Consider the following 26,928-nt stretch of genomic DNA (forward strand, 5'->3'; position numbering starts at 1 on the left):
ATGCCTACGCGGATTTCAACATATCATCGCTTAATTACTACAATCCCGCAGACTCGGTCACTGACGGGCCAAGATGTCAGAAAGTAATGTAAGTGCTCACCTGTCCTTGGGGAAAGGATTTACTTTGCAGGCTTCCAGCAAAAATTTAACAACTTCAACGTGACCTATACTCCCCACCCCCCAAGAAAAGCAGATTTTTAGTATCAAGTGGAAATGACATCTGGAAAAAACTAGACGAGCGGTTTACTTATTACCCTCTGCAGCGGCTACGTGCAGTGCTGTCCTAGAATCATAGTCCCGCTGTTCCATGTCCATGGCTGACAAAGCAAACCTGAAAATGTAAGCGCAACTATTCATTAGATACAAAACACACTGAACTCACACTTGTAACATTTACCCCAGCAGTTCAGTCTAAGGTCCCTTCACACGAGCCCTCCTGCACGTTGATGGGCACTCAGCATCCTGTTCAACCAGGACACCAGGTCTTAGGTAAATTCCACTGCCTCTCTCTCCTTTAGCTTTGCTTTTTTTGGGGGGGGTAAGATGTTTACCATCTTGCACAGAATTAAGCTTCACTGTATTATTGGTCAGAACTCTAGAATGATGGCACAACAATACCAAAGTTTATGTCTCAGAAGGTCAAGACACTAATATCTGTAGTAATATGTTCACCAATACTCCCGTTACAGTCTGCAGATTTCAGTTACTAATCAGACTTCAAAACAAGGTTGGAAATTAAGCATGGACATTTTTCCACTTCGGAGATGAACCGCAACTGCACAAGAGGTCTTATGTTAGGTATACACAGAGGTAAATAGCCTTGCTAATCCTGGTGATCTGTGGGCACCAAATGCCCCCAACCAGACGAGGGGTGAGAAGGCCCTGTCCAGGTCCACTAAGCCACTGATACTAATGAGCCAGATTAGTGGGACAGGTACCACTTGGGAAATCAGAGATCTGGACTTTAATGAAGGTAGAGAAAGACTGACTGGACAGCAGATCTCGGGTATTGGAAGTAGGACCTTAACTCAAATTTTATTTGGGTTATTTTTATTAGAAATGGAAGTGAGATGTTGGTCTTAAAAAAGCTGTTGTCCCAGAATAAAACTTCCTAAGTATCTGTAAACCACATGCAGATCCACCCTGTTAACATACCTTCTAAGAGCAGACACATCTCCGGTATACGCAGCAAACAAAAGGTTTATCACTGACTTTACCTGTGAAGAAAAAAAAGTTCAGGCTCCCACAAGAGAAAAGAAACACCATGTCTAACTGTCGCTGCAAGCCATTTCCATGAGCTCTGAACACTTATCACAAGTACGCGTCTAGAGCCAAAAGACACACGTGGTGTTCTTCCAACAGGACCGTAATGGAAACTCAGCAGTAAAGATACATGAGATAACGACTAGAATGCCATCAATTGACACATAAGAATGGAACCCGTAGGCTACTTGCGGTGACACAGTGGTGGATCTGTGATACTGAAGCCAATGAGAAGGTCTCGGGTTCGCATCCCAAGGTCTCCCTGTACACACTGGGCATGCATGCATGTGCCCTTGAGACTGGGTGGATCCCAGCATGAGGACTCTGTTGGGGGTACCTGTTTCTCTCCCTCTCAAAAGAGGTAAGTTTAAGGGACCAGCAGTTAGCGTAATGGCTATGTCACTGGACTCCCGTGTAGTCGACCGCAGTTCAAGTCCCGGACCCAGTGGCTTAAACTCATGTCAGGCGCTTAGGTGTGCATCCCCAAGATCCTGAGAGGAGAATGCAGGAGAAGGGACTGCAGCGTGGCCATTCCCCCTGGGAGGGGTTTTCTCACTTTCTGTCTCTCTGTCTCTCTCTGTCTGTCTGGCAAGCTCACACGCCCTATAGCAAAATCCTCTAAAAAACAAACAAATGAACAAACAAAAAGTAAGTTTAAAAAGGAGAGGAAAAAAGATGCCTACGACCTGTGAAACTCATATTGTTGGGGCAAATGAAAACTAACCCTTCAGTATGTCAGAACCCTAACCCTTTATTTAGTATGTCTCAACTCTAAATGTGAACACTGATAAAATTTACATATCATTATTTAAAATGAAATCATGCTATGTAAATGTCTCATCTCCACCAGAAATCACTGTCCTCAACCATTACTGCCTTCTTTGCAAACCTTAAGAGGGAACATTCAGTGTTAACTACCTCCGAAACTTAAGGGATACACTTCACTGGGAAGACCATCAGCAGGTCCATGCTCTGGCGGCACAAATCAGAGCTTCCCGGAACCAAACGCTGTCTCTGCTTAAAAGACAGGTAAGCTCAGGGCCAGCAGCGTAGCGGTTAAGGCACTGAACTCCCACATGGTGGACTGTGGCTTGAGTCCTGGATCCAGTGGCTTGAAACTTGTGCCAGGCACATATGCATGTGTGCCCCAAATTCCCAGAGAATGGAAGAAAAGAGAGCAGTATGGCCATTCCCCTTGGGGGGTGATTTTTTGCATTCTCTCTGTCTCTCTCCATCTCTCCGGCAAGCACACATGTCCTATAGCGAAAATCTTTCTTAAAAAAAAAAAAAAAGACACGTAGGCTCACAAACTACCAAGTCAGCACTGTCAAGTGTTCCAAGACTTCAGAGTGTATCTGCTTTGACCATGACCCATTGTCCTGTTCTTATAGTTAAAAGGAAAAGGCCAGTTTTACTTAAGTCCATTGGATTTTAGTCTGCTTTCCTAAGGACTTTCTCCAGTCCTGATGAAACTAAATTATGTATCATACAAATGTGTGCAAGTACTCAGTAAACTTCCAATTCTGTCTTCAACTTTGTACCTTCAGCATTCATATTGAAGTCCCAGCTGATACTGGCCTCAATGTAGAAAACCTTTCACTGGAGGGATGGAGAAGAAGACAGCTCACCACCACAAAGCCACAGCTCTGGCCTATGCTTCAAGACCTTACCCTGGACACCTTCCCTTTCCGCTCCACAACCTGTGGACTGTAAAAACTAACTGCAACTGGGGCCAGCAGGTGGCATGCTGGTTAAGGCGTTGGACTCCCACATGGCTGACTGTGCTCTGAGTCCTGGACCTGGCGGCTTAAAACTCGTGCTGGGCACGTGTGCATGCGTGCCCACCCAAAATCCCAGGAGGAGAATGGAAGAGAGAGGATTGCAGCATGGCCATCACCCCAGGAGTTGAGTTTTCACTTTCCCTCTCACTGTCTCTGTCGCTCCGGCAAGCACACACTTATGGCAAAAACCTTAACAAAGAAAACAAACAAACAAAAAAACCTGCAACTGACCACTTCTGGACTTGCCTAATTCAGCATCTTCAAAGTGTGCTTCAGAGAAACTAGCCCACAAGATGCTCCATGAATTATAAACATCCTATGGTTGAATATGGTCTTAAAATATGAAATCCCTTCTTTAGAACTTATGAGCATATAAAGAGTTCTGTAAAGTTCTGCAGTACTAGGTAGGACCTGTCTAGCTGAGCACATGCCCAAAATATCACTACTTACTACGAGTGTTGCTATCGCTTCCAAACGCTTCATTCTTCCTCCTCCCGTCCAGCGGCTTCCCTTCTATCCGAGTCATCCTCTCCTACTCCTGCCCTGTCTAGACCCTGCAGTCAATCCCCTCCGACCCTAACAGAGCAGGGCAGTTTTCTCAATGCGGTTGGGGGAGAGAGCTTTACCCACAATGTTCTCAAAATATGCAAGAGGAAAATCCAGAAATTTCTTGGAAAAAAATGGAATAAAAAAGATGTTTATTTTGGTGCAAAACTTTTTCAAATCCATGCAGTTTTTTATTTTTTTATCATAATAGCAGTTTCCACTAACTTTTTTTGGAGGCTTTTCATATAAGCATCTCTTATCATTTCTAGGTGTCCTACTCCTACAACTTAATTTGATATTTTTTAAGGAAAAAATATAAATCTGTACAGTTTGGGTTTTTTTTTTTTTTTTTTAAAGCCTCCAGGTGACTTAGCTATTCACTACTCTGGATTATGAACCACTATTTCAGGTGCCTGTAACTTTTTTTTTATTAAATGGAATAATTACTGAATCCTCAATATCCTTTGTGCTCTTGGGCTACAGAGTATTTTCCATTTTTCCAACTGGTCTCACATCACTGCTTGACAGCTTTCCCCCCTTAATTGTCCCCTTCATGCTTTCTTCAGATTTTTGATACCAATGGCAGCCCCTACAACAAGACAGATGATCCTAACTACTTTCCCGAATAAAAGCTGTCCTCATGCTCCTTCCCCACCCCGCGCCCTCACCAGGAGTCTTCCGCAAGATGCTGTTCTACACCTATCCTCTCTCCCTTTGCTCCAAGCTCAAACCAGAGTGCTTTTCCTTCTCCATTTCTGAGTCTCACTTTTCACCTTTCCTTCAAACAGAAATCTCCAAGATTCCCTAACATGACTCCACTACTTACAACTTTTGTTTCTATTAACTTCAACCCTTCCCTCCACTGGTTCCCTTATTTCTTTTTTTTTTTCTTTCATTTATTTATTTTTACATTTTTCCACAAATATTTACTTTACATAGCAAAAAATTTTAGCTCATACTCCATAATTCTTGACAGTTTACAAACAACTTTCAAAATTTCGAAATACTGAATTTTATAGATAATGTTCAAAATATGTCTTATAATTTTGTATCGTTTTATAACTCTATAACAACAGAAGCAGTATGATTTCAAAAAAATATATATATATATATTTTTTTAGAGTGCAGACACTCGGTATATATTAAGTGGGGACATACAATGCAGTTAGCGTAATGGTTCCCTTATTTCTACCTTAATAAACACTTGCTTCTAATTTTGAGAAGCCAACATTTGACCCTACTGTTTTCCTTCTAGTGGATTTTCTGTAAGTAGCGTATATGTTGAATTCCCTACAAATTACCGTCTCAATCACGGTTACCGCTAAACACTCTCCAAAGCTCTGGCAGCCTTCCTGAGCCCCAATTCCTCCTGGTCACCCCAGCCCACCACCTCCTCACAGCTCGCCTTCCAGGATGCTGCATCACCCTGATCCTCCTGGGCAGGGCTGTACAGACTCACTGCCCGCTTTCCACTGCCTAATAACCCATCAGAGGCCGTCTCCACCCTTCCTGTTACTCATCATGTCCCTCAAAGGTTTCATATGCTCCTCTGAGCAGAATGATTTCCCAGTCTGCACCTTCAGTCTGAGCCTATGTTTAACCCTAGTTAGGAACAGTTGATTCCACCTGATTGTCACTCTATCATTTCAAACTCAAAAACTGCAATAGCCCTAGTGGCTCCATGCCCTGGCTCCGGAAGTTCATATCCATCTGCCTACTTGCCATTGCCTCTAGGACCTTTAGCAGGCATCTCAGACTTATCTTACCTAAAATAGAACTTGCTCTGCATGCAGTCGGCTCCTCCTGTAGTCTCCCCTATTTGGAGATGCCACCATCATTCACCCAGTTAACCCAGTTGCTCAGACCCCAAACCCAGGAGTCAGCCAGGGCTGCTGCATGTGCTTGCACAGGTTGAGTGCTCCATGAGGATGCCCAGCCATGGGGCCATACTGGTGTACCCAACCCATGTTCTTCCCACCTAGGTGTCCTTGCAGCTAGGTGCATCTGCTGGGATAAGGGGAGCCTTCTTCAATCAAAGGTAATGGAAAGATCTGCTTCTGCCCAGAGGCAGAATTAGCATTTGTTAGTTCACAGATCCACTGGATCTGGGATATCCCTTGATTCTGTTCTCTGAGAATCCACCTCTTTGCTCTAAGTCTCAGGTAGGTCTGGAATATCACCACTTCTGCTCTTTTTTGTCCTGCCCTAGGAACCCCTGGGGCACTGCTCTACCTCACCTGGAGGACTGTGATCACCTCCTAACTAGTCTTCATATTCAGCTCTGTTGCCACAGGGATCTTTTTAAAAACATGGCAATCCCTGTGACTTTCCATCATACCTAAAGCGCACACACTCTACCACGGCCCTCTGGACCTCTGAACCTGCTGTACTCCTGGTTACTCTGCACATCTCATTTCCTGCTCTTCCCCCTTGCAGCTCTACTCTAGATAGACGGTCTTCTTGCTGCTTTCTCAGGCAGTGAGGAGCCTCCTTCCCCTTCCCTTAGGTCAGGTCTCCACTCACATGCTACCACCCAGACTCCACAGCACTCCTTTCTTTTCATCACTGCTGATCCCTTACTTTGCCTTTTCTCTTCAAGGCAATTGTTATCACCAGGCACGTGCATGGTCTCCTTCTCTCTATAATTTATTTTTAACTTCTTGTGTCTTTGGAATTCCACACTTCTTACTATCTCTGCACTCAGCCACCACCTTCTCTCACCTGGAGGACTGTGAAAGCCTCTTACTGTTAAATGTAAGCACCATGGGCCCAAAGACCACTTGTCGTTTTTGCTCCCCTCTGTAACTTACGTGCATACCACATCATAAGTGCTATTAAGCATCTGCCGACAAGTAAATAGTCTACCCTGAGACATCAAATATTCAGTACGTTACCACCATTTGGAGTAAACTGTAATCACTAATTCCCCCACCTCTCTTAACTGTTTATACCTTCAGATCTCTTTACCAGATGTATTTCATCTTCCCAGTCCTGCCACTATCCCTCCATCCTCCAAAACCTTTCCACGTACTCCTAGACATGTTCTCAAAACCCTGCTTTTATCAGTAAAGGTTTCTAAACAGGGGAGTGTCATGAAATAGCCAAATCATTCCTGAGGAAATTTAAACTCTTCAGCCTTGCATTCAAGGTTTCTCAGTCCGGCTAACTTACTTTTCTCTCTCCACCTCAACAGGGCGAAACTCTTCTCAGACTGCCCTTGGTCTATGCTCTTCTCTGAGAACACGTGGCTTCCCAAACATATCACAGGAGCTGACGTGAAAGCCCCTCCTTGCTGCCACACTTCCCCAGGCCCTCCCACCCCGGCATTCATTATCCCTTAGCAATGTGACAGCATGCCAGGATGGAGTCACATGGCTAGCTCCTCTCCACTCTAACCTGAATGTACCTTCGGCTCCTCCTAAGCCACGATGCATTCTACCCTCTAAATGCATTTCTCCCCACTCACTTCTCACTAAATGTTATTCTCGCCCCCTCCTCTGGGGACTGTACTCCAATCTCTTAACCTGGAAGTAATCTACATTTGCCTTTCTATCGCACGGCCACAAATGACCACACGGTATTTACTTGTGTATCTTATGTTCACAACACTGAGGACAAATCCAGCTCCCGTTACACATACCACTAATATTTTAATTACCCATAGTTCTTTAAGTCTTCTAAGCAATAAATCCTTGTCTGTTTCAGTGACTGTATGTATGAACTGCATTTCTTTGTAAAGTTCTCAGTTTAGATCAAGCTAGTTCAAAGAGATTTTATTATATATAATTGGCATATATCACTTAGTCACTTATGCAATATTTCAAAAGTTCTTAAAAAGTAAGGCCCAAGAAAGACTTATTTCTGAATAGAATCAGTATATTTAGTGTATAATAACACTTTACATCCAAGCAAGTTTCAGCTCAGAGGTAAGTATAAAACGAGGACACATCAGAAGACTTTACTGTACAAATGATTTGTGACTAATCAAGGGAGTCCCTTGACAGTACTCAAGAGTTGAGTCGAAGTTTGGTATCCTGCCCATGATAACAAAGACTAGCTGTGGGGCTGAACCCAGTCCAAACCAGAAATCAGGATGACCACAACGTGAGTGTCATTCTCTCCAAGACAGAGAAGCACTGGGAGGCAGCACACGCACAGTCACCACTGAAAAGTAAAACCACAAGGCCTCTTGGCTTTTATTTCGAACTCTATCACCAATCACAAAGAGCCACCTACGTTTTAAATGTATGCCTAAATCATGAAACGTGCTATGAGTAGAACGCTCAGTAAGAAAATGAAACTAGTTTAATGTTTTTCAGACAATGGATGGAACGGTATTTCACTTTTGGCCAGACTATTCCTCATCTGTTGAAAGAATTCCACAAATATTCCCAAAGAAACTGACATGCCCTCCGAAATGCAGACCGCGGCAAAGAAACTCCACTTCTTCTCCAAAGGAGAGGGGCATTCTAGAAGACCGTTCGTCCACCTCCCAGTGCAAAGAATGTTCTTGCAAAGGATGTAGGTGTGCTAACCACTGACCAAGGCTCTTTTTCCTCATCTCCACTGAATACTTGAGTATGTTCAATTTAAAATACCTGTCGAGGAGACCAAGGTCCCGAAAATACTGGGTTAACAGTAACTGCCAGAGGCATGGAACCAATGTTTTAATGGACCATCCAGAATGAAGCAGACTATACAAGTGGTAACAGCAGCTTATGCAAAGGGCTCTGGTGTTTAATGTGCGTCTCCCCCTAGAAAAGAGAAACTCCATTTGGGCAGGTAGTTTTTACAAATTTATAAATTAAACGTTAACAGCGTTTCTTCATCTTGTAGATTTCCCAGCACTACTACATTTTCCTTATCAAATCTCTTTGTCAGAACCTGCCAGATCCAGACAACCTTATCTTAAGTTTATTTGTACAAAGTCATGACGACAGGGAACAAAAATGTTACAGTTCACAAGAGTTCACTTAGCACTGGCATGCCTGGCATATCAACATCTCTTTTCTTCCAAAACAGCTAGAAGCAGGTGGTGACTATCAATTCTACAAACCTAAAACATGGCATTCCTAAATCTTCAAACCGACCATTCTCTTATTTTTTTGAGCTTGTTTAAAAGTTGTATTGTACTTCTCTTGTCTCTTTCTCCCAAATGCCCTGATAATTCTGTCTTTATAGGTAGCAATTATTATTCTAGAATAACATAACCATTTCACTTTATATTTCTGTAGTGATGACTCTGAAAAATTCAACATTTAACAATTGTAATTGTTTGTTTGTTTGTTTGTTTGGAGAGGTTTTTGCTATAGGGCGCGTGTGCTTGCCAGACAGAGAGAGACAGAGAGATAGAAAGTGAGAAATCACCCCCCAGGGGGGATGGCCATGCCGTAATCCCTTCTCCTCCATTCTCCTCTCGGGATCTTGGGTATGCACACACTCGTGCCCGGCGTGAGTTTTAAGCCACCGGGTCCGGGACGCGAACCGCGGTCAACTACATGGGAGTCCAGCGACATAGACATTACGCTAACTGCTGGTCCCTACAATCAAAATTGTTTTTAAAAATCCCTGACAGGCTGGTTGCTTTGGTCTTTCTTGCTACCACTGAGATTAAGGGACTTGGCTCAAGGTCACACAGCATATGAATTACTGATGGAGCTGAGGTAGAACTGAGTCCTTAACAGATCCCAGATACCAACGGATAAAAGGAAATCCAAACATTACATAGCAATTTAACTCTCATACTAAAGGTCCTTTTTACATATGAAAAGGAAAAGGAGAACAGGAGAAAGGGGAAGGAAAGGGAAAAAAGGAAGAAAGGAAGAGGAGTGAAGGGAGAAAAGATCAATTCATTGGTTTTTACCCTAGACTCCCAACTATTTTATTTCCAACCTTATACCAACTGCAAAACTGAGATTTCCCTTGTTTTTCACCTTTAGTTTCTATCTTCATACAAGGACTCATTCAACCCTTTTGGAACAACTTTACTGGGGAAAAAAAAAAGCAAGCAACTGAGAAACTATCCTTCTGTTTCTGCCACGCCTAGTCTGTCGTCGGCCGCGCTCTCATTTCCATCTCTCCTTTCCAGCTCGCTGCAGTATCTGTTGTCCTGGAGCGGATACTCTTCTCTGTCTGTTAAATAAACCATCATGACTCCAGATCCAATTTTGATTTAAAAGCTTCACTTCAACTTGGCTGTTTATAACCTTTAAATGGAAATAAGCTTTCAGCTTTCACAGGTACTTTTTTTTAAGACCAGGTCAGAACTGAGCCTATTATAATCAGTAAGTGTTACAAAGAAAAATGCCAAGTTGCCAGCATGTTTAAATTAATCGCCTTGTGTCAAGGGTAGAAAAATAAACCTGTATAATATGGATATGGTCAGACACTTCCTCTTTCTTTTACTGCTAGGTTTATTTACGATTTGTAAGGATGTGTAAAACAAAAATTAAGTTAGACATTACAGTTAATAAAAATTTGTTTTCGCTGTTATGAGGCCATGGGTTCTTAAGCGTTCCACTGACTTATTCAGATACAGTTATTAATATACTATATATAGACAAAACTAATCCAAACTGACATGATCAGAGGATTAGGAAAAAATCCTTTATGGTAATAGAAATTCAGCCATTTCGTGACCATACTTCCAAATTTGTACACAAATGCAAGAGGTTCTCATATGCTCATTTCAATAGAGAATAAACCAAAGAGTAAATTTTACTTTGAAGGAAAAAAACTTCTATTTTAAAGCAATTTCACTTAAAAATACAACTTCAAAATAGCAGCTCCAAATACTGCATTCTGTTGTCGATTTAGCTAAGTAATGAACTTTCGTGAGCATACTGTGCTCATAATCTCTTGATGAGATTTCTATGAACTAATTTCACTAATTTATAAACTAAGTCAAACATATCAAAGAATCTGACAGGCCATGATGACAAAAAAATTAAGGTTCTATTTTAGAAAAATAGTTATTATGCAGCATCTACTCTCTTCTTGATTGAATACTTAAACTACTGTTATCCCTGTTTTCATCCAAAGCTAGGAAACTGAAGGCTAGGATATTTAAATAACTTGAGCAAGGGATCCCAGCTAGTGAGTGGCATATCCAGAACTTGAGCCCACTCTGCCTGACGCCAGGATCAGTGCTCACAAACAGTACCTATCTAGTGGGCCAGGAGATGTCCTAATGAAACCTGGGATTTCCTCAAGAATGCAATGCCAAGACTCAAGATCCCAAGAGGGGACTGGAAGAGAAGGGATTGCAGCATGGCCATCCCCCCTGGGGCAGGTGATTTCTCACTTTGTCTCTCTCTGTCTTTCTGGTAAGCACAAACGCCCTATAGCAAAAACCTCTTTAAAAAAAACCGTTAACAAAAACCTCTTTAAAAAAAAAAAAAAAAAAAAAAGAATGCAATGCCAAGACAAAAATATGTTGTGATAGGAAGTCAGGAAACAGCGGGTAAGAAACAATGTACAGGAAAATCGAAGATGCTAATTTTATGTTGAGGTTCTAACCAAAGGTGTTTTCTTTTTTTTTTTTGAGAGATTTTCACTGTAGGGCGCGTGCGCTCGCCAGACAGACAGAGAGAGACATAGAGACAGAAAGCGAGAAATCACCCCCCAGGGGGGATGGTCACGCCGCAATCCCTTCTCCTCCATTCTCCTCTCGGGATCTTGGGCACGCACGCACACGCGCCCGGCGTGAGTTTTAAGCCACTGGGTCCGGGACGCGAACCGCGGTCGACTACGTGGGAGTCCAGCGACATAGCCATTACGCTAACTGCTGGTTCCCCAAAGGTGTTTTCTTTTTAAATGAAGAAAAAGTAAAAGAACACAATACACAATTCAGTTTGACATATTAATATTAAAAACAAAAAAATGGAAAAATGTTATAGATATTATCTCTATTTTTGTATTTAAATCTCTAAGACTGAAAAATGGGGTTAATGTGAATAATAGCAAACATGACTGTTACAGCACTGGCAGCAAATAAGCAACTTCTTATCTCTCAGTGGCTCATATTATTCAGATAAAAGCCGATGAATGGTCTAAAAAGATTCCAGTGGCTCATAAGCATCCCTCCTTTTATATCTGATTATAAAAGTAACAACACATCTTTGTGTGTTCTGAGAAACAACATTCCTAATTAAAGAATAAGCAGTAAATAGAGGAAAAACAGAGATGAGCATCGGCTGGCAGCCATTCCCCTGAAGAACAAAGCTGTATTCTTCCTGTAGCGGACCTAAGGGTGTTTGTATTACACTGACAACAAAGCTTTTCAGTCACTATTTCTAGTATTCTTCCTCTCTTATATAAATATCTGTAAAGCTTCATGAAGATTAGTTAGCACTACATTGTGTGTTCAGATAGAGGACGAAGTGTCATACTTCTGGAATTGTAAAAGTTATGTTTGTTTACCATTGTTTTTTATTGATTGATTGATTGATTTTTATTGCTATAGGGTGTATGCACTCACCAGACAGAGAGACAGAGATAGAAAGCGAGAAATCACCCCCCAGGGGAGATGGCCACGCCGCAATCCCTTCTCCTCCATTCTCTTGGGATCTTGGGCATGCACGCACACGTGCCCGGCGTGAGTTTTAAGCTACTGGGTCCGGGATGCGAACTGCGGTCGACTATGTGGGAGTCCAGTGACATAGCCATTACGCTAACTGCTGGTCCCTATAATTGTTAATATAACTGAAACATGAGTACATAAAGCCCAAAAAAGACAAAGAACTAAAAAAGAAAAGATAGAAAAAGAAATTAGTCATTATAATATATATTCTGCTTTTAAGAAAAAAATATATCAGGGCTCCTAGAATAAAAAAAGATTAGAAAGATACTATCTCGTGTAAATTAAAAATAAATAAATAAAACAAGGTCTTTTTTTTTTTTTTTTGAGAGTTTTTATTTGCTATAGGGCGTATGTGCTCGCCGGAAAGACAGAGACAGAGAGACGGAAAGCGAGAAATCACCCTCCCCACCCCGGGGGGATGGCCACCCCGCAATCCCTTCTCTATTCTCCTCTCGGGATCTTGGGCATGCGCGCACACATGCCCGGTGTGACTTTAAGCCACTGGATCCGGGACTTGAACTGCGGTCGACTACATGGGAGTCCAGCGACACAGGCATTACACTAACTGCTGGTTCCAAAACAAGGTCTTTGAAAGAGATGGAGTTTTCTACTAAGAAAACAAAATTTTGGCAGTAACACAGGCAGGATGGCTTCAATTCATAATCCTGCTTCTGTAATGAAGCAAGACATGGACCTGAGTTGTTCTATGATACGTCCTTACTGCTTTATTATTTTTTAATTTTACATTTATTCACCATATATCATTACAGCATACAAAATGAATTTTCCCATCCAGAATGCACTGAATATTGACTCAGTCAAAAACATCACCATACCTATTATCTCCAACAGATAATTTTCCATGTTGTGTTTCTCAGCCATCCTTACTGCTTTGATATTAGAAAGAAAACCCCTCAACTTCATTGGTCTCCAGAGAGCCATACTTAATTCTCTTTATTCTTATGTTGAACATATGTGCTTTATGGATGACTCTCACCACAAGTGTAATACCAATATATTTCTCTAGTGCTATGTATTTTTCAAAACACTTTCCTAGCTATTCTAATTTGATTACTATTCAAGTTACTACAGCAAGTTCCTCCAACATATTAGGTCATCAGGAAAGTCATGAAGCATATTTTTGTTTTTCTATGCGAAAAATGGATCATGGCTTTTCCAACAACCCAATATGATAGAAGAGGCTGCTGGTGAAAAGGATCTATAAGACCTTCCAGAAGAAAGCAATTTAAAGTTTAGTGTGTGTATCTCAAATCATATCTGGCTTCTGTATACATAAATTGCTCCAGCATCATCCTTAGGGCCTTTTAAGAGTACTTAGCATCTATATTTTATTTTTTCATTAGAGGTTTTGCCTTAGGGTGCATGCATTTGCTGGAGAGAGAGAGAGAGGCAGACAGACAGACAAACAGACAGGGAGAAGTAAAGGGAGAAATCACTCCCCCAGGAGGGATGGCCACACCACAATCCTTTCTCTTCTCCTAGGATTTTGAGCATGCATGCACACACGCCCGGCATGAATTTCAAGCTACCACATGAGGGACTCGAATTGTGGTTGGCCATATGGCAGTCCGGTGATGTAACTGCTATGCCATCTGCTGGCCCTATCATCTGTCTTTATTTTAGTCCTGACAATTTTTATCAGTAATATTTTATTTTGTGAAGCAAGGAAGTTGGGTGTAGCATGATTATACATAGTAGTCACTTGTTAGTATCATCTGTATTAGTTCAAAGTTTTGTAAGTAGAACTTTCTTAGCTTGCTACTTGAAAAATGCAGGTTTGTTCTTCAGAGGAGTAACTGTCAACTCAAATTCTAAAAGGAAAAGAGCTCTAAAACCCTGTCTCCTAATAGGGAAAGTAGATTCTAAAACCTATAGTTAAAATGTCTGGTTAAGTGTCCTAAAATCCCTTGCTTGATCCGCAGCTGCTACCTGCCTGAGTTCAAATTCAGGATGCAGCCATACTTAGCATCCTAGAGAGAAAAGCAGACCAGAATGCCGTCTCTATAAATTCATGATTAACCACTCAGCAGTATTCTGAGAACACTGCCATGTTTCCCTCAGCTTTCTCTCATTAGTTCCCATCTATGCTCGGAAACCCTGCACTCTTTCTCCAATGCTACAACTCACTCTCAGCGGCAAACCTTGCTTCATATTCAGAAAAGTGAAAGCCAGTGGAGAGAAACTCCCTCGACATCCCCCCACATCTGCAAACCTACTTCCCACCAAAGCTAATCGTCCATTCATCCCGAGGAACACCTCCCTCCCATCCAGGGGCCTCACTTTATTGATCAGCAGCCTAACCTGTTCTGGTCCAAAGGCTCCCTGATCTTTAGAACTTAAGTCCAATAAATTTTTTTTAAAGGGGCAGGAGGGAAGGTTATAACATGAGGGGCCAGTATTTATTTTGCAAGTGTGAATATAAAAACAACCTTCCCATTTGCTACTATCATGTTTTAGATAAAAAAGGTATTTTTAACACCAAAAAATAAAAAAGACATCATGTAAACCGAAAGCTCACATCTCAAATCTGTATGCTCTGATACAGTTCAAAGCTTCAAACTCCTTGAAATACTCTTTCCTTGACTCCTGCTACTACTCTGTGCTAGATTTTTTCCACTGGCCACTTTTTCCCTGATGGGAGCCCCTCTTATTATGGGAGGTCTTTGAGGATCCCACTTTGGACCCCTTTCCTTCTCACTGCCTCCATCAGCAACGTCACACCTCTACTGCTTCAAATACTACTCCACACTGACCGCTCGTAAAATTGCATCACCAGCTCTCACCGCTCTCCTCAGGTTGGTACCCGTATCTGAGTATACTCAACATCACTATCTGGATATCTCATGCACGCAGACATCGCAAACAGAAGTTAACTCGTACACTCTAACTGCCTACCCGTCACCCACTCCCCACCCCTTCCATACTGAAAGAATCTGTCAGGGGGGAGTGATACACCCAACCAGAAATACTTTCCAGGTTCCCTAGCCACTAGTCTGGCCAATGAGCAATCAGGTGGGTTTCTGGAAAAACCTTTTCTGATTATTCTCCTTTCTTCTTCCACTTTGGTCATACATGTCCCTGTTAGACTAAGGTGAGATCTCTGAGATCTAAGGTTAACACGCTATGCCTGGTAAAGCAGCTCATCTTTCTGATGGCACTGGTCCTGGACTGCCTAAACCTTAGACTTCTTGCTTTGTTAGAAAAATAAATCCCCTGGTTAACCAATTTGGTATCTGTAGCCCAACAGATCCTTTATCTTCACAATAGTCAATATTAGACTAACTTCTTCCTATACTCTCCGGCTTTGTCTCTCCAGTATTCTCCATCTCTGTAAACGCAGCTACTTCAGTCCTGTTATTGCATTACAACCCCAGTGGTCAACTTGACTATGTCACGTGATCACCAAGTACTGCCAATTCTCTCTCTCAGACACATCTCCAATCTACCTGCGTACTTTCCTCACTTCTAGCCAAGCCACCCACGTCACCTTCAGTCCATAACTTTAACTGTTTCTAATTACCCACAGGACGGTGCTTAAAATTTTTAATGTCATTTTTCCTTCTAAAATAGGTATCTCTCCCCTTCAGAGTTCACATTACATTTTGGGTAAAGTCCCAAACTCTGAATATGGCATATACAACCCTATGTAAATGTTTCCCAAACTGTGTCCAGAGGTCTACCTGAAGCAAAGCACCTGCACTACACATTAAAAATTTAGATTCTTGAATCAAACTGTAGAATTGGGCCCCAGGCAGCTGCATTTTAAAAAAGACACCCTGAGGAAGGGAGGGAAAGTAGGGGGAGGGTGATCTGTTTTAATTGTCACAAAAATGAAGTTATTTGCTGATGATGACATATATGGTAACGTCTTTGTTGTCACTGACATGCACTGTATTCATGCTGGGAAAATCTGTTGTACACTGTAAAGATATATAGTGACTAAATGTAAATAATGGGGACCAGCAGATGGCATAACAGTTACATCGCTGGACTTCCACTTTGTTGGCATGGTACGAGTCCTGGACCCAGTGGCTTAAAACTCATGCCAGTTCTGCCGGGTGTGTGTGCATGTGTGCCCAAGATCCTGAGAGGAGAATGAAGAAGGGATTGCAGTGTGGCCATCCCCCCTGGGGGGTGATTTCTCGCTTTCTGTCTCTCTGCCTCTCTTTCTGGTGAGTGCATGCGCCCTATAGCAAAAACCTCTCCAAAAACAAAAAACCTCACTCCAGGTCCACGTGCATGCTTGCCCCAAATCCTGAGACCGAAGAATGGACTGTGGCATGGCCACTCCCCCCTGGGGTGGGGTGGTATCTCACTTTCTCTCTGGTGAGCATACAGGCCCTATACCAAAAAATCTCTCTAAAAGAAAAATACACACACCCACACTAAAAGACATACAATAATTAAATGTAAAAAAAAAATTATAAAAAATAAAGACACCCTAGTAATTCTGATGCACAATTAAATATGAGAAGGCCTACTCTACTCAATATGGTCACATCACTGAGTCATGAAGGACCAACCTCCACCCACCTCACTTCATTCTTCTTTCATCTCACTTGCCTTCTTTCACCTACTCAACTATGCTGAACTCCCTGCTACCCTGGGGCCTTCGAGTCAGATATCCTATCAAATTTGTTCTTCCTCTAGCCACTTCAAATTTGATTACCTGTCAGGGAAAACCAACCATCCAGATAGACTAAATAAGGTCTTCCTGTTACACCTTCTCCTAGCTGGTACTCTACTTTTCTATCGCTACTATATTTGTTTAAATATTTTTAAAATAAACAAACATTGAAGATACAGCTAACCATTTTCCCTGCATCCATTCAAAAGCAAGCATTATTTGAAGATGGACATTCCTGGTCTTATACTTCTAACTCCACTGTACATCTGTATCAAAAAACTTAGGTACGTACACGCACAGCAACATAAGGTACACAGCACTTTATAACTCGCTTCCTTTACAACAGTTAAAAATTAAGTGCATCTCTTACATCATTTAACTTCTTTTAACAATCATTTATTCATTATCTCCTAGATTGCAAACCTGGGGCCAGGATCTGGTACAGAAAGCCCCTTCAATCCTGGGAAACTGGAAGGGACCCAAAGGGGCCACTCCTTCATCCGTCACACACTTTATGTTCATGAGGAAGCCCTGGTGCTAAACCATTCAGATAAGATCTGCTTATCGTTTGGGGTTTCCTAAGTAGCAGAGTAGATCCCTTATAATCTACTGAGAGTCAGTCCTTAACACAAGGGTTTGCTTTTGTTGTTATTTTTAAAAGCAAACACCATGAGCTGGATATATTGTTTTATTCACCACTGCCTTATCCTAAGTTCCTTGCAGTTTCTGGCATATAACTGCCAAGAAATAAATACTGAGTGAATGACTAATCAGCGAACGAATGATGTACAGGAATAATACTAAGGTTAATACATAACTATATATAATAAACTACTGAACTACATCAAATTAAAGTAACGAAATATCTTGAACTAATTGTGTTTGTGTGCTGTTTAAATAGATACTAGTGAAATGCTAAGAGAAAGATAATTTTGGCTCTTACTTGGTAGAAAAAAATAAAAAATCATTTTAAAGGTTACATATTTTCATTTATATAGAGGGATGTAATCTTGGACACTGGTAGACCTTTTTATTGGGTCACCAGAAAAGTCATGAAGTATTTTTGCACAGAAAAATATGTCATGACTTTTCTGACAACCCAATATTACAACACCAGAGGAATAAAAATTTCTGCTAAATAGAAAAGACAGACTTGGTGGCTAAGTAAAATAGGGATTGATATTATTGAAATGGAAATGAGAAAACCAGGAGAGTACTGACCTTCAGCCACCTTACAGTCACACAGGTGGGAAGGCAACTTAACAGAAACGGGCCATGTGACCACTCTTCTGCCATCCTAGATTTACTATAGAAGCAATACTAGAGTGATTTAAAGATGAAGTAGCTACATTCCAACAAAACTGCCAACCTGTTAGAGTAAGAGCACTGGGATATAAGTAGAAATTAAAAAAAAAATGGGGCTGGCAGGTGGCATGGTGGTTAAGGGCAGTGAACTCCCACATGGCCCACCGTGGTTCAAGTCTTAGACCTGGTGGCTTGCTTTCTCTTCCCCACCCCCTCTCTGTCATCTAGTCAAATTAAAATAAATAAATAAAATAGTTTAAAAATACACGTATTTTAACAGAATTGTTCCTTCATGTCCTTTACATGTACATGGCCTCTCCTTGTGTTGATTTTGCTCACACTTAACACTGTGTCATTAAAATCAAAACCAAATACACATAACTGTAAATGAAAAATTTCATCTTCATCACTGAATCAGCTTAGTTTTGTTGGTTTCCAAAAAAATCATATCCTATAAAACAAGTGCAGATGTGAACAAAGATACATTCATGGATGATAAAGTTCCAGATCATAATCAAGAATTTATATGTAAATAGGACAAATGAGAAATCCACTCTGAGCTGAATGAAAAACTAAAGAATCAGGGTGGATAAAAATTTTAATATATCGAGTGTAGATGGTAGACATTTAGAGGTGCAAATAAAAGGATTTTTAAAAGTATCTTCAAAATAAGTTGTAGGGGTTACAACAAACATCATCTTTCAATCCTAAACTTTTAAGTAATATTTAATGCTGCAGGAATAAACAACAAAGACATTTTTTTAAGTAACGAGAAGCATTTGCAACTACAACACAATCAAGGAATAATTCCAACAGTAGGATTTGGGCTTTTTGGTTTTTTTTAACCATCTACTATCAAGTAATAGTGGAGTTAATTTTACATCTAATCATGTCTGCTTTTAGCAGTGATTTAGAAAACACTTCCAGTGATTTCCCATAACACTTAATTTTCAGGAGAGATGTGAATCTTTCTTCTATGCCTGAAATAACACTCATGCACATGAAGAAATCATAGTATATTGGTGTTATGAGATGTAGTCACTGTATTCTTAGTTCTAGTCCACACATTGCTAAGCATAAGGGAATAGCAAAGTCAACTTCCAAGGCATTTGGCACAGGCAACAGACATGAATGGGATATTCTTCACCATTTTAAATCACTACCGCTTTAGGTATGTATCATCATTTGAAACTTACGATAGACTGTTATGGACTAACTGTAATGGTTTTTGTCATAGGTTAGGATGAATGAGAAGTATAATGATAAATTTGGTACCTTTTCCCAAAATCAATTTTACTCAGACGGAAGGAAATGTTCTGTCATAGAACAATAGTATGTTTTTTAAAAATATTAAAACAGGTATTATGAAGCATGACAAAGTATATATGGATTTTTAAGGTAAACCGTGAGATGGGAATCTGTGCCTATGGAACATCACGCTAGGCTATCCACCCTGAGCCTATGCCTGTTCACTCAGCACTCACTGTTGCTATGTGAGTCTTAAAAGCACTAGATAAAAGGAAAGCTTTGATCTGTTATGAACTTTTACGGAAGATTCTAAATTTTTGGCCGAAAAACTCATGCCTTCCAATGACACCCAATTATGACTTTTGCAAAGCAAAACATCAGAACAGGACAGCAGCCCTACCCAGAGCTCCCACATACAAGCTAACTGTGCCAAGATAATACATAAGTGGATGAGTGCATGATAAAGCCCAACCTGTAAGGGATACAAAAGACACAACAGTGCTGACTCTGAGGCAGACATGTTATGCTGAATGAAAAACAGAACTGCATGGCAGACACCGAATAAAAATCAAAGCTTGTTGAGACTTTATTATTAAGGTAAAACCACAGCAAAAGGTAGTTTTCTTCCTCCTTTGTCCTTCAAGTCAAAAAAAAAAGAAAAAGAAGAGCTGTACATTCTCTAGGTTCTGTTGAAATACCATATTTCAGTTGAAACCTTCACAAATAGGTGAAAAGGTAAGCTCTACTCCCTCTCCTCCTAAAGACCATTTCCTAAAGTTTCTCTTTCAGGTAACAAGAGACATTAAGGCAGGAATATTTTATTGGTATGATTAAAGAGTGTTAACAGTATTAGACATCACAGAATTTTCACAAAAATCACTTGTCATTCAATCATGATAGCAGTGAAGTTCTCATCTCAAACAATATTATTTTCGTTTATATATTTAAATTAGAAATCTTGTACACAGACCTGGATCCAAGATGTGTGTACTCAAGGCTCCATGTAAAATAATAAAGAATAAGCTATTGATGTGGAGTAAAAGGAATCTGTACTTTTACTTCGTATCTATTTAGCTCTGTATGCATGTGTGCAGTTACGTATGTAGGCATTCATCTGGAGAGGGTCTCGCTGTATCATGATCTTCCTACCTCTACTTTCCGAGTAGCTGGGACTATAGGCAAACACCTGAACTTGTTTTTAAAGAAAATAAACTAGAATGACATATGCCAACGTAGAAAGCTTTGGGAGGGAACATATCAACAATATGAAGATTTGAAAATGAAAATCCATTTTAGAATTGACATAATTTCAAAAATTACTTCATTTTCAGGCAAAGTGAATTGAAAAAACAAAGAATAAAAAAGAAATACTTAAGATGATACATTTCAAATTTTCAACTAGAATTTTTAACTTTGACAATGAGAAACAAGAGCTTAATGAAATTCAACTGAGAATATATACCATAGTTTTTTTTTGTTCATTTGTTTTGTTTTGTTTTTTTACAGCATCACTAAGATTAATTAATGGAAGAATGTCAAGACTCATGGATTAAGTTTTATGTTGTCTCCTCAAAAGACACTTTGCAAATTGCCCCTTAATGATGACTGTGAAAGGCACATACAAGAAAACAAAAACTCCTAATTCTAATCTAGGCTTAAAAAAAAAACTTCAATAAGAAAAAAACTTATTTCATTTTTGACTTTACAAAAGCTTGGCTCAAATATAAGTAGTACCTGCATCAATGCTAATTGTGATTATCAGCATCAGCAATCACTGTTTATTAGCGTCGTTCCTATTGCAGCATGCCTAATATGAAAGCAGAGTTTGCATCAAGTAAGAACAAGTCTCTCAAAATTCGAGAGTCTCACTTTCATAAACTTGAGGGTAGAAGAACTACCCAAGCCAGCTTACATTTTGAGAATTAAGAAACCATTTTTTGAAAGTAATAATTTTTTGACATTTTTAAATCAACAAAGGCTTCAAAATATTAATGTGTTCTAAGGACATAATATGTATTATTTCCCTTCATCAAAAAAAAAAAAAATTCCAGGGACCAGCAGATGGCATAATTGTCATGTTGCTGAACTCCCACATAGTCGACCGTGGTTCGAGTCCCAGACCTGGTGGCTAAAAACTCACACCAGGCACATGTACATGCACCCCCAAGATCCCAAGAGGAGCATGGAGAAGGGATTGTGGCATGGACATCCCCCCTGGGGAGGAGACTTCTTGCTTTCTGTCTCTCTGGTAAGCACATGCGCTCTATAGCAAAAATCTCTTAAAAGTTCTCACAGATATGACACAGGAATTCACACTGAAGACAATGAGCACTATAGACAGAGTAAATAGACAAATCAGGAAGCTTGTGAGGACACTCACAGATCTCAATGTCTAAAACAAGCTCAAGAAAAGCAGCTAGATAGTTCACATGTGTCTGGGAAAAACTAATATGCAAAGAAAAACTGTTTTTCTTCAGAAACATTTGTTTAGAAACTGGAATAGCCTTTTGCTGACTTGAAATCTTTTCTCCTTATACATTTAAACTAATCCCAAAGCAATTTATTTTAAAAGTCAGGGGTGTAACATTTATTTTTAGAGTAACATTTCTGCTACACCTACTTTCTTTCAAAAGCTCCAGGGTAATGTTTATTTTTAGAACTACTGTATAATTATAACATTCACTTCTAACTTTACAAGTTTTTAATAACTGCAGCATATTACTTAGGAAAACACAATTAATTAGCTTTAACAAATGCTGATGGTACAGCCTGCCAAATAACTTAGTCACATTAACTACTACCAATTATGCTTCTCGTTAAAAACAAACATTCATACTGACAAATCATTGTTTCCAAAAATATGTAAATGATGTCAATTTAAAAAGTGATAGAAAAATACTATATTTGCATAAGATAAAATGACAAAAGACCTAGAAATAATAATATGAAGCATGCAAGACTTAGAAGAAAACTATAAAGCTTTATTAAACATGAAGACCTGAAAAAAAAAGATTTAAACCATGGTCTTGAATTAAAAGACACACTACTGTGACCATGTTTATCTTTTCTAAGTTAATCTAGAATATTAAATGTAATTCCAACCAAAGAAACCAAAAACCAAAACATGTAACAAAATAAACCCATTAAAAAAAGAAAGGTTCAGGACCAGCAGATGGTGTAATCTTTACGTTGCTGGACTTCCACATGGCTAACCACAGTTCAAGTCCCAGACCTAGCAGTTTGAAACTCACTCCAGGTGTGTTGCATGCGTTTCTCCTCTCTCCCAAGTGGAGAATGGAGAACAAGGGACTGATGGGTGGTGTTCACCCCCAGGGGGTGATTTCTCCCTGTCTCTCCGCCTCTCGAGAGCCCACACACTCCATAGCAAAAATCACTCTATAAAAAAAAGTTAAAGAGAAAAATCTGTAAGTATACTAACAGAGAAAGCAAAGAAACCTGGAAAAGAAGGCTGAAGAGAAATGGGAGTTCATACCAGGTAACATTACTTTTAAGCTTATTAGAAGATTATGGTAAGTTGGGAGTACACCCAAAACTAGAAAGTTGAACTAGGCTGTAAAAATGAAATAGTTTGCAAAATATAAGTTTAATTATAGCTCAGTGTTCCAAGTGCAATTGCTAGAGAGAGATTTTCAATACAAAAACAGAGATTTAAAAACTGGCATTGAACAAAAAGAAATTTTTTTTTTCTTTCAAAAGCTAGGTCCTCCAAATAGGTCATTTTAATTATCTGAGGCAGCATCATTCAAAGTATTTATTTCTCCAAGGTAAATATCTAGTAAAGAAAAAAAAAAAGTCCATTATTTTTAATAATACTGTATCTTTAAAAAAACATGTCCTCAGTTATTAAAATTTAGGTTTAAAAATACATATTCCAAATTGTTCTTTGCCACTGAGATCTGGTCTATAGCATGTTAACAGAAATATTTCAGAATTAAATAAAATTTAAAGTTCAAAGTCTAGCAAGTGTTATAAGAACAACTTTAAGGAGTCTACCTGTTCACCTGTTCTAACGTGAGCCTTCTGAGGACAAGAATAACTTATGTGGCTTTTTTTTTTTATAATTGAAACAATACAATATGACAGTTTTAAGCATGTGCTTAACTTATTGCTGGATATAATTTATACAAAAGCATCCCAGACAACACCAAAAATGTAATACACTCAAAGTGTGCTAATTAGTATCTATTCATTAGATTAGGAAGCAATTACAAAAGTTTTAATCAAAATAGATTTTATACACATGGAATATTTATTATATTTGTATTAGCTTCAACCTACAAAAAATTTACTAAAGTAGATGCACAATCTAAAAAACAGAAATGGCAAATAAGTTGATCTTAAATTTCTTTCCTTTCATATGCTCACCTTTTCTGCTACTATTTAAGAACTTTGGTTCTGGGGCACATTAAGTTTTGCCAGCTCTGTGGTTTATTGTTTTTAGAGTTTTTAAATTTTTTTCTTTTTTTGCTATAGGTTGCCTGTGTTTGCCAGAGACACACAAAGTGAGAAATCACCCATGGGGGAGGGGATTGGCCACACAGAAATCCCTTCTCCGTGCTCCTCCCAGGATTTCGGGCATGTATGCACATGTGCCCAGTGTGGGTTTTTAAGTACCCAGGTCCAGGACTCAAACTGCAGTCGACTATGTGGGAGTCCAGCAACATAACGATTATGCCATCTGTTGGTCCTGCCAGCTCTGTTTTATGAGGACTAGATTCTGCCTTGGATATCCTTAGAACAGTTTCCTAAATTTCTTCTAGTCATGCGCATTTTATGGTATTCAAATTAATAACTGCTAGATAGCACTGGGGGTAGGGGGTAAAATAACCTCCCAAACCCAAGTAAATTCCTTCCGTTTCTAAATATTGTAAGAAACAAAGGTTTTTGTTTTTGTTTTTACTGTATTACAATTTCAAGTAAAAGAAAAATGGCTAAACTTGAATGTATGTTCACATATAATTTTGTCCTTGAATTCCATGTAGAGCATGGCCTAAGACAAAGTCCATTCTGAATTAAAAAAAAAAAAATCTGATGGTATGGTCATGATGAATGGTAACAAATTTTCATTTATTTATTTTTTGTTTTTAAGAGAGATTTTTGTTATAGGGTGCATGTGTTCACCAGAGGTAGAAAGCAAGAAATCATCTGCCGGGGGGTGGCCACACTGCAATCCCTTCTCCTCCATCCTCTCGAGATTTGGGGCACGCATGTATATGCACCCAGCATGAGTTTTAAGTCACCAGGTCTGGGACTTGAACCGCAACTGACTATGTGGGAGTCCTGTGATATAACCATTAACCCCATTACTACTGTATTTACAACACCTGGTTTTGATATTACACAGTGTAAATATTAACATTTAACACAAAATGGTAGACAAGAAATGTGAAGATACCACATGTTAAGTATATTAATTATAAATCTTTTTCGAAACGTATTTTAGGGTGCAAGGCCATCCAAGAAGAAAAATGAAAAATTTAAAAAATGAATAGTGAAACAGACTCTTACAATCGAAAGCTGTATGCAGTCGAATAAGCAGAACTGCTCCATAAAGTAAGCTGTTCAATCTGAGAAGTACATTACTTATTTTAGGTGAAATATCATCCTTTGTAATAAATTTGGGGAAGCGCTTTAAAGTCAAACCACATGAAATCTGGTGTTCTAGTTTTCCTTTTTCTGGAGCTCCCCCATTTATTACTGTCTTACTCCATCAACGCTGGTGGTGAATGGGATTGGCAGCAACAGAAATCACGTCTTTAAAGTCAAATTGAGTTAAGTAAAATATGTTACATTTCATAATTATGGTGAAGCAAAAATTTTGGAAGTTCTTTTATGGTAAAGCTTAGAACAAATATAATTGATTAGTGAACCAATTATATATACTAAAAGAACTACTTGTCGTTTTCAGAATATGAATAGATACAGATAAATAGGCAGATAAGATACATGTGTGTGTACACATGCAACACACACACACAAATGAGATATAAGTCATCAGGATATAGATAGACATATCGGTTTATATCAGCAGCTCTTTCTACATGTATATTTTAACCTATGAAACACTAACATCAGGTCAGGATTGCAAAACATTTGAATCTCCTGCCCCTTTACTTCAAATAGGTTAAAAAAAAAATCTAACTTTAGAAGTAGGTGATCATAAGCTGTTACAAATATTGACTATACCATTATATGGGAACTTATTAACCAGTCCTAAAAACTTTATTTAAAAAGTTCAATAAGTAATATAAGTTTATATAAGCAGGAGATTTTGCCTATTAAATTCTTTAAAAATAATACTTCTATAATATATTTAGGAAATCTCTAGATTGTGAATGGCAGATTTAATCAAGGAGAAAAGGTATTAGGTACTTTATTTGACCTATAAGACAAGATCCTCCATGATTCAAACCATACTACAGAAATATACTAAGTTCCGGGACCAGCAGTTGGTGTAATGGCTACGTCGCTGGACTCCCATGTAGTCGACCACGGTTTCAGTCCTGGACCCAGTGGCCCAAACTCATACCGGGTGTGTGTGCGTACGTGCCCAAGATCTCAAGAGAATGGAGGAGAAGGGATTGCAGATGGCCATACCCCTGGGGGGTGATTTCTCGCTTTCTGGCAAGCGCACATGCCCTATAGCAAAAACCTCTCAAAAAAAAAAAAAAAAAAAAAAAAGAAATACACTAAGCTCCTTCTGAATATTAAATCTAAGAAAGCAAAGTAAATTTACATATTATAACCATTCCACTATATATATAAGTATATATATATATGTGTGTGTGTGTGTATTTACATATACACACACACACACACACACACACACACACAATTTCAAAAAGTTCACGGAAAATGGAATTAAAGTACAAGTTTCTTTTGGTGCAAAAATTCTGAATTCTATGTTGTTTTTTTTCCCCATAATGTGTATTTTCCATGAACTTTCTGAAGACCACCTTGTGTATGTGTGTATACTATTATATAAAACATATTCTAATCAATATAAATTCTACAGAGACTAACAGCTTAATTCTGAAGCAATATTATGATACTCTTAATTTGATTTAATAATTTCTTCCTATTCTTAAGGCAACAACAGATAAAATGAGACCTGCATACTCAATTATATCAAAATATGCTTATTCCAAGGGCTGTATTTTTAAAAAAGTTATCAAATGGAAACAACAGGAAAAAAATTGGGAGAAAAGTCTTTATTTAAATATGCCTAATACAACCAGTAGAAAATTTCCTCCCCCCACAAAAACAAAAACAAAAACAAAAAACAACAACGCTACTACATAAGAAAAAAAATCAAATGAAGACTATTTGAATATTTCTAGTCTTACTTCAAGGCTGCTTCAGAAGAGTAAACACTTTAACAGTATCTTCAGAAAGGATATTTTTATTGCTAAGTTAAAATCCCAACTGTTTGTTTTACTTAAAGTGTTAGAATTGCTTTTATATATATTTAAAAAAAAAAACAGTAAAATCAGCATAAAATAAATTTATTGTACAATACAAAAAGGCATACTGGA

The 26,928-nt window shown here is 39.1% G+C and overlaps 1 protein-coding gene and 1 long non-coding RNA gene across 2 annotated transcripts in view; one reads left to right on the forward strand and one right to left on the reverse strand.

Annotated features, from left to right (window-relative positions):
- GLS (glutaminase) overlaps positions 1-26,928 on the reverse strand; it is a gene marked incomplete in the record, with an annotated part of 77,615 nt that overhangs the window by 4,468 nt on the left and 46,219 nt on the right. The window contains 3 exon segments of the mRNA XM_006147816.3: positions 101-164; positions 255-331; positions 1,156-1,217. Of these exon segments, the coding sequence (XP_006147878.2) occupies positions 101-164; positions 255-331; positions 1,156-1,217 (203 nt within the window).
- On the forward strand, positions 1,224-3,086 carry LOC114007730 (uncharacterized). The gene is made up of 3 exons (XR_003549310.1): positions 1,224-1,624; positions 2,114-2,292; positions 2,811-3,086. It is a non-coding gene; the product is annotated as an uncharacterized LOC114007730 (long non-coding RNA).

Source organism: Tupaia chinensis, unplaced genomic scaffold (genome assembly GCF_000334495.1).
Source record: "Tupaia chinensis unplaced genomic scaffold, TupChi_1.0 Scaffold000225_1, whole genome shotgun sequence".
Classification (NCBI taxonomy): Eukaryota; Metazoa; Chordata; class Mammalia; order Scandentia; family Tupaiidae; genus Tupaia; species Tupaia belangeri.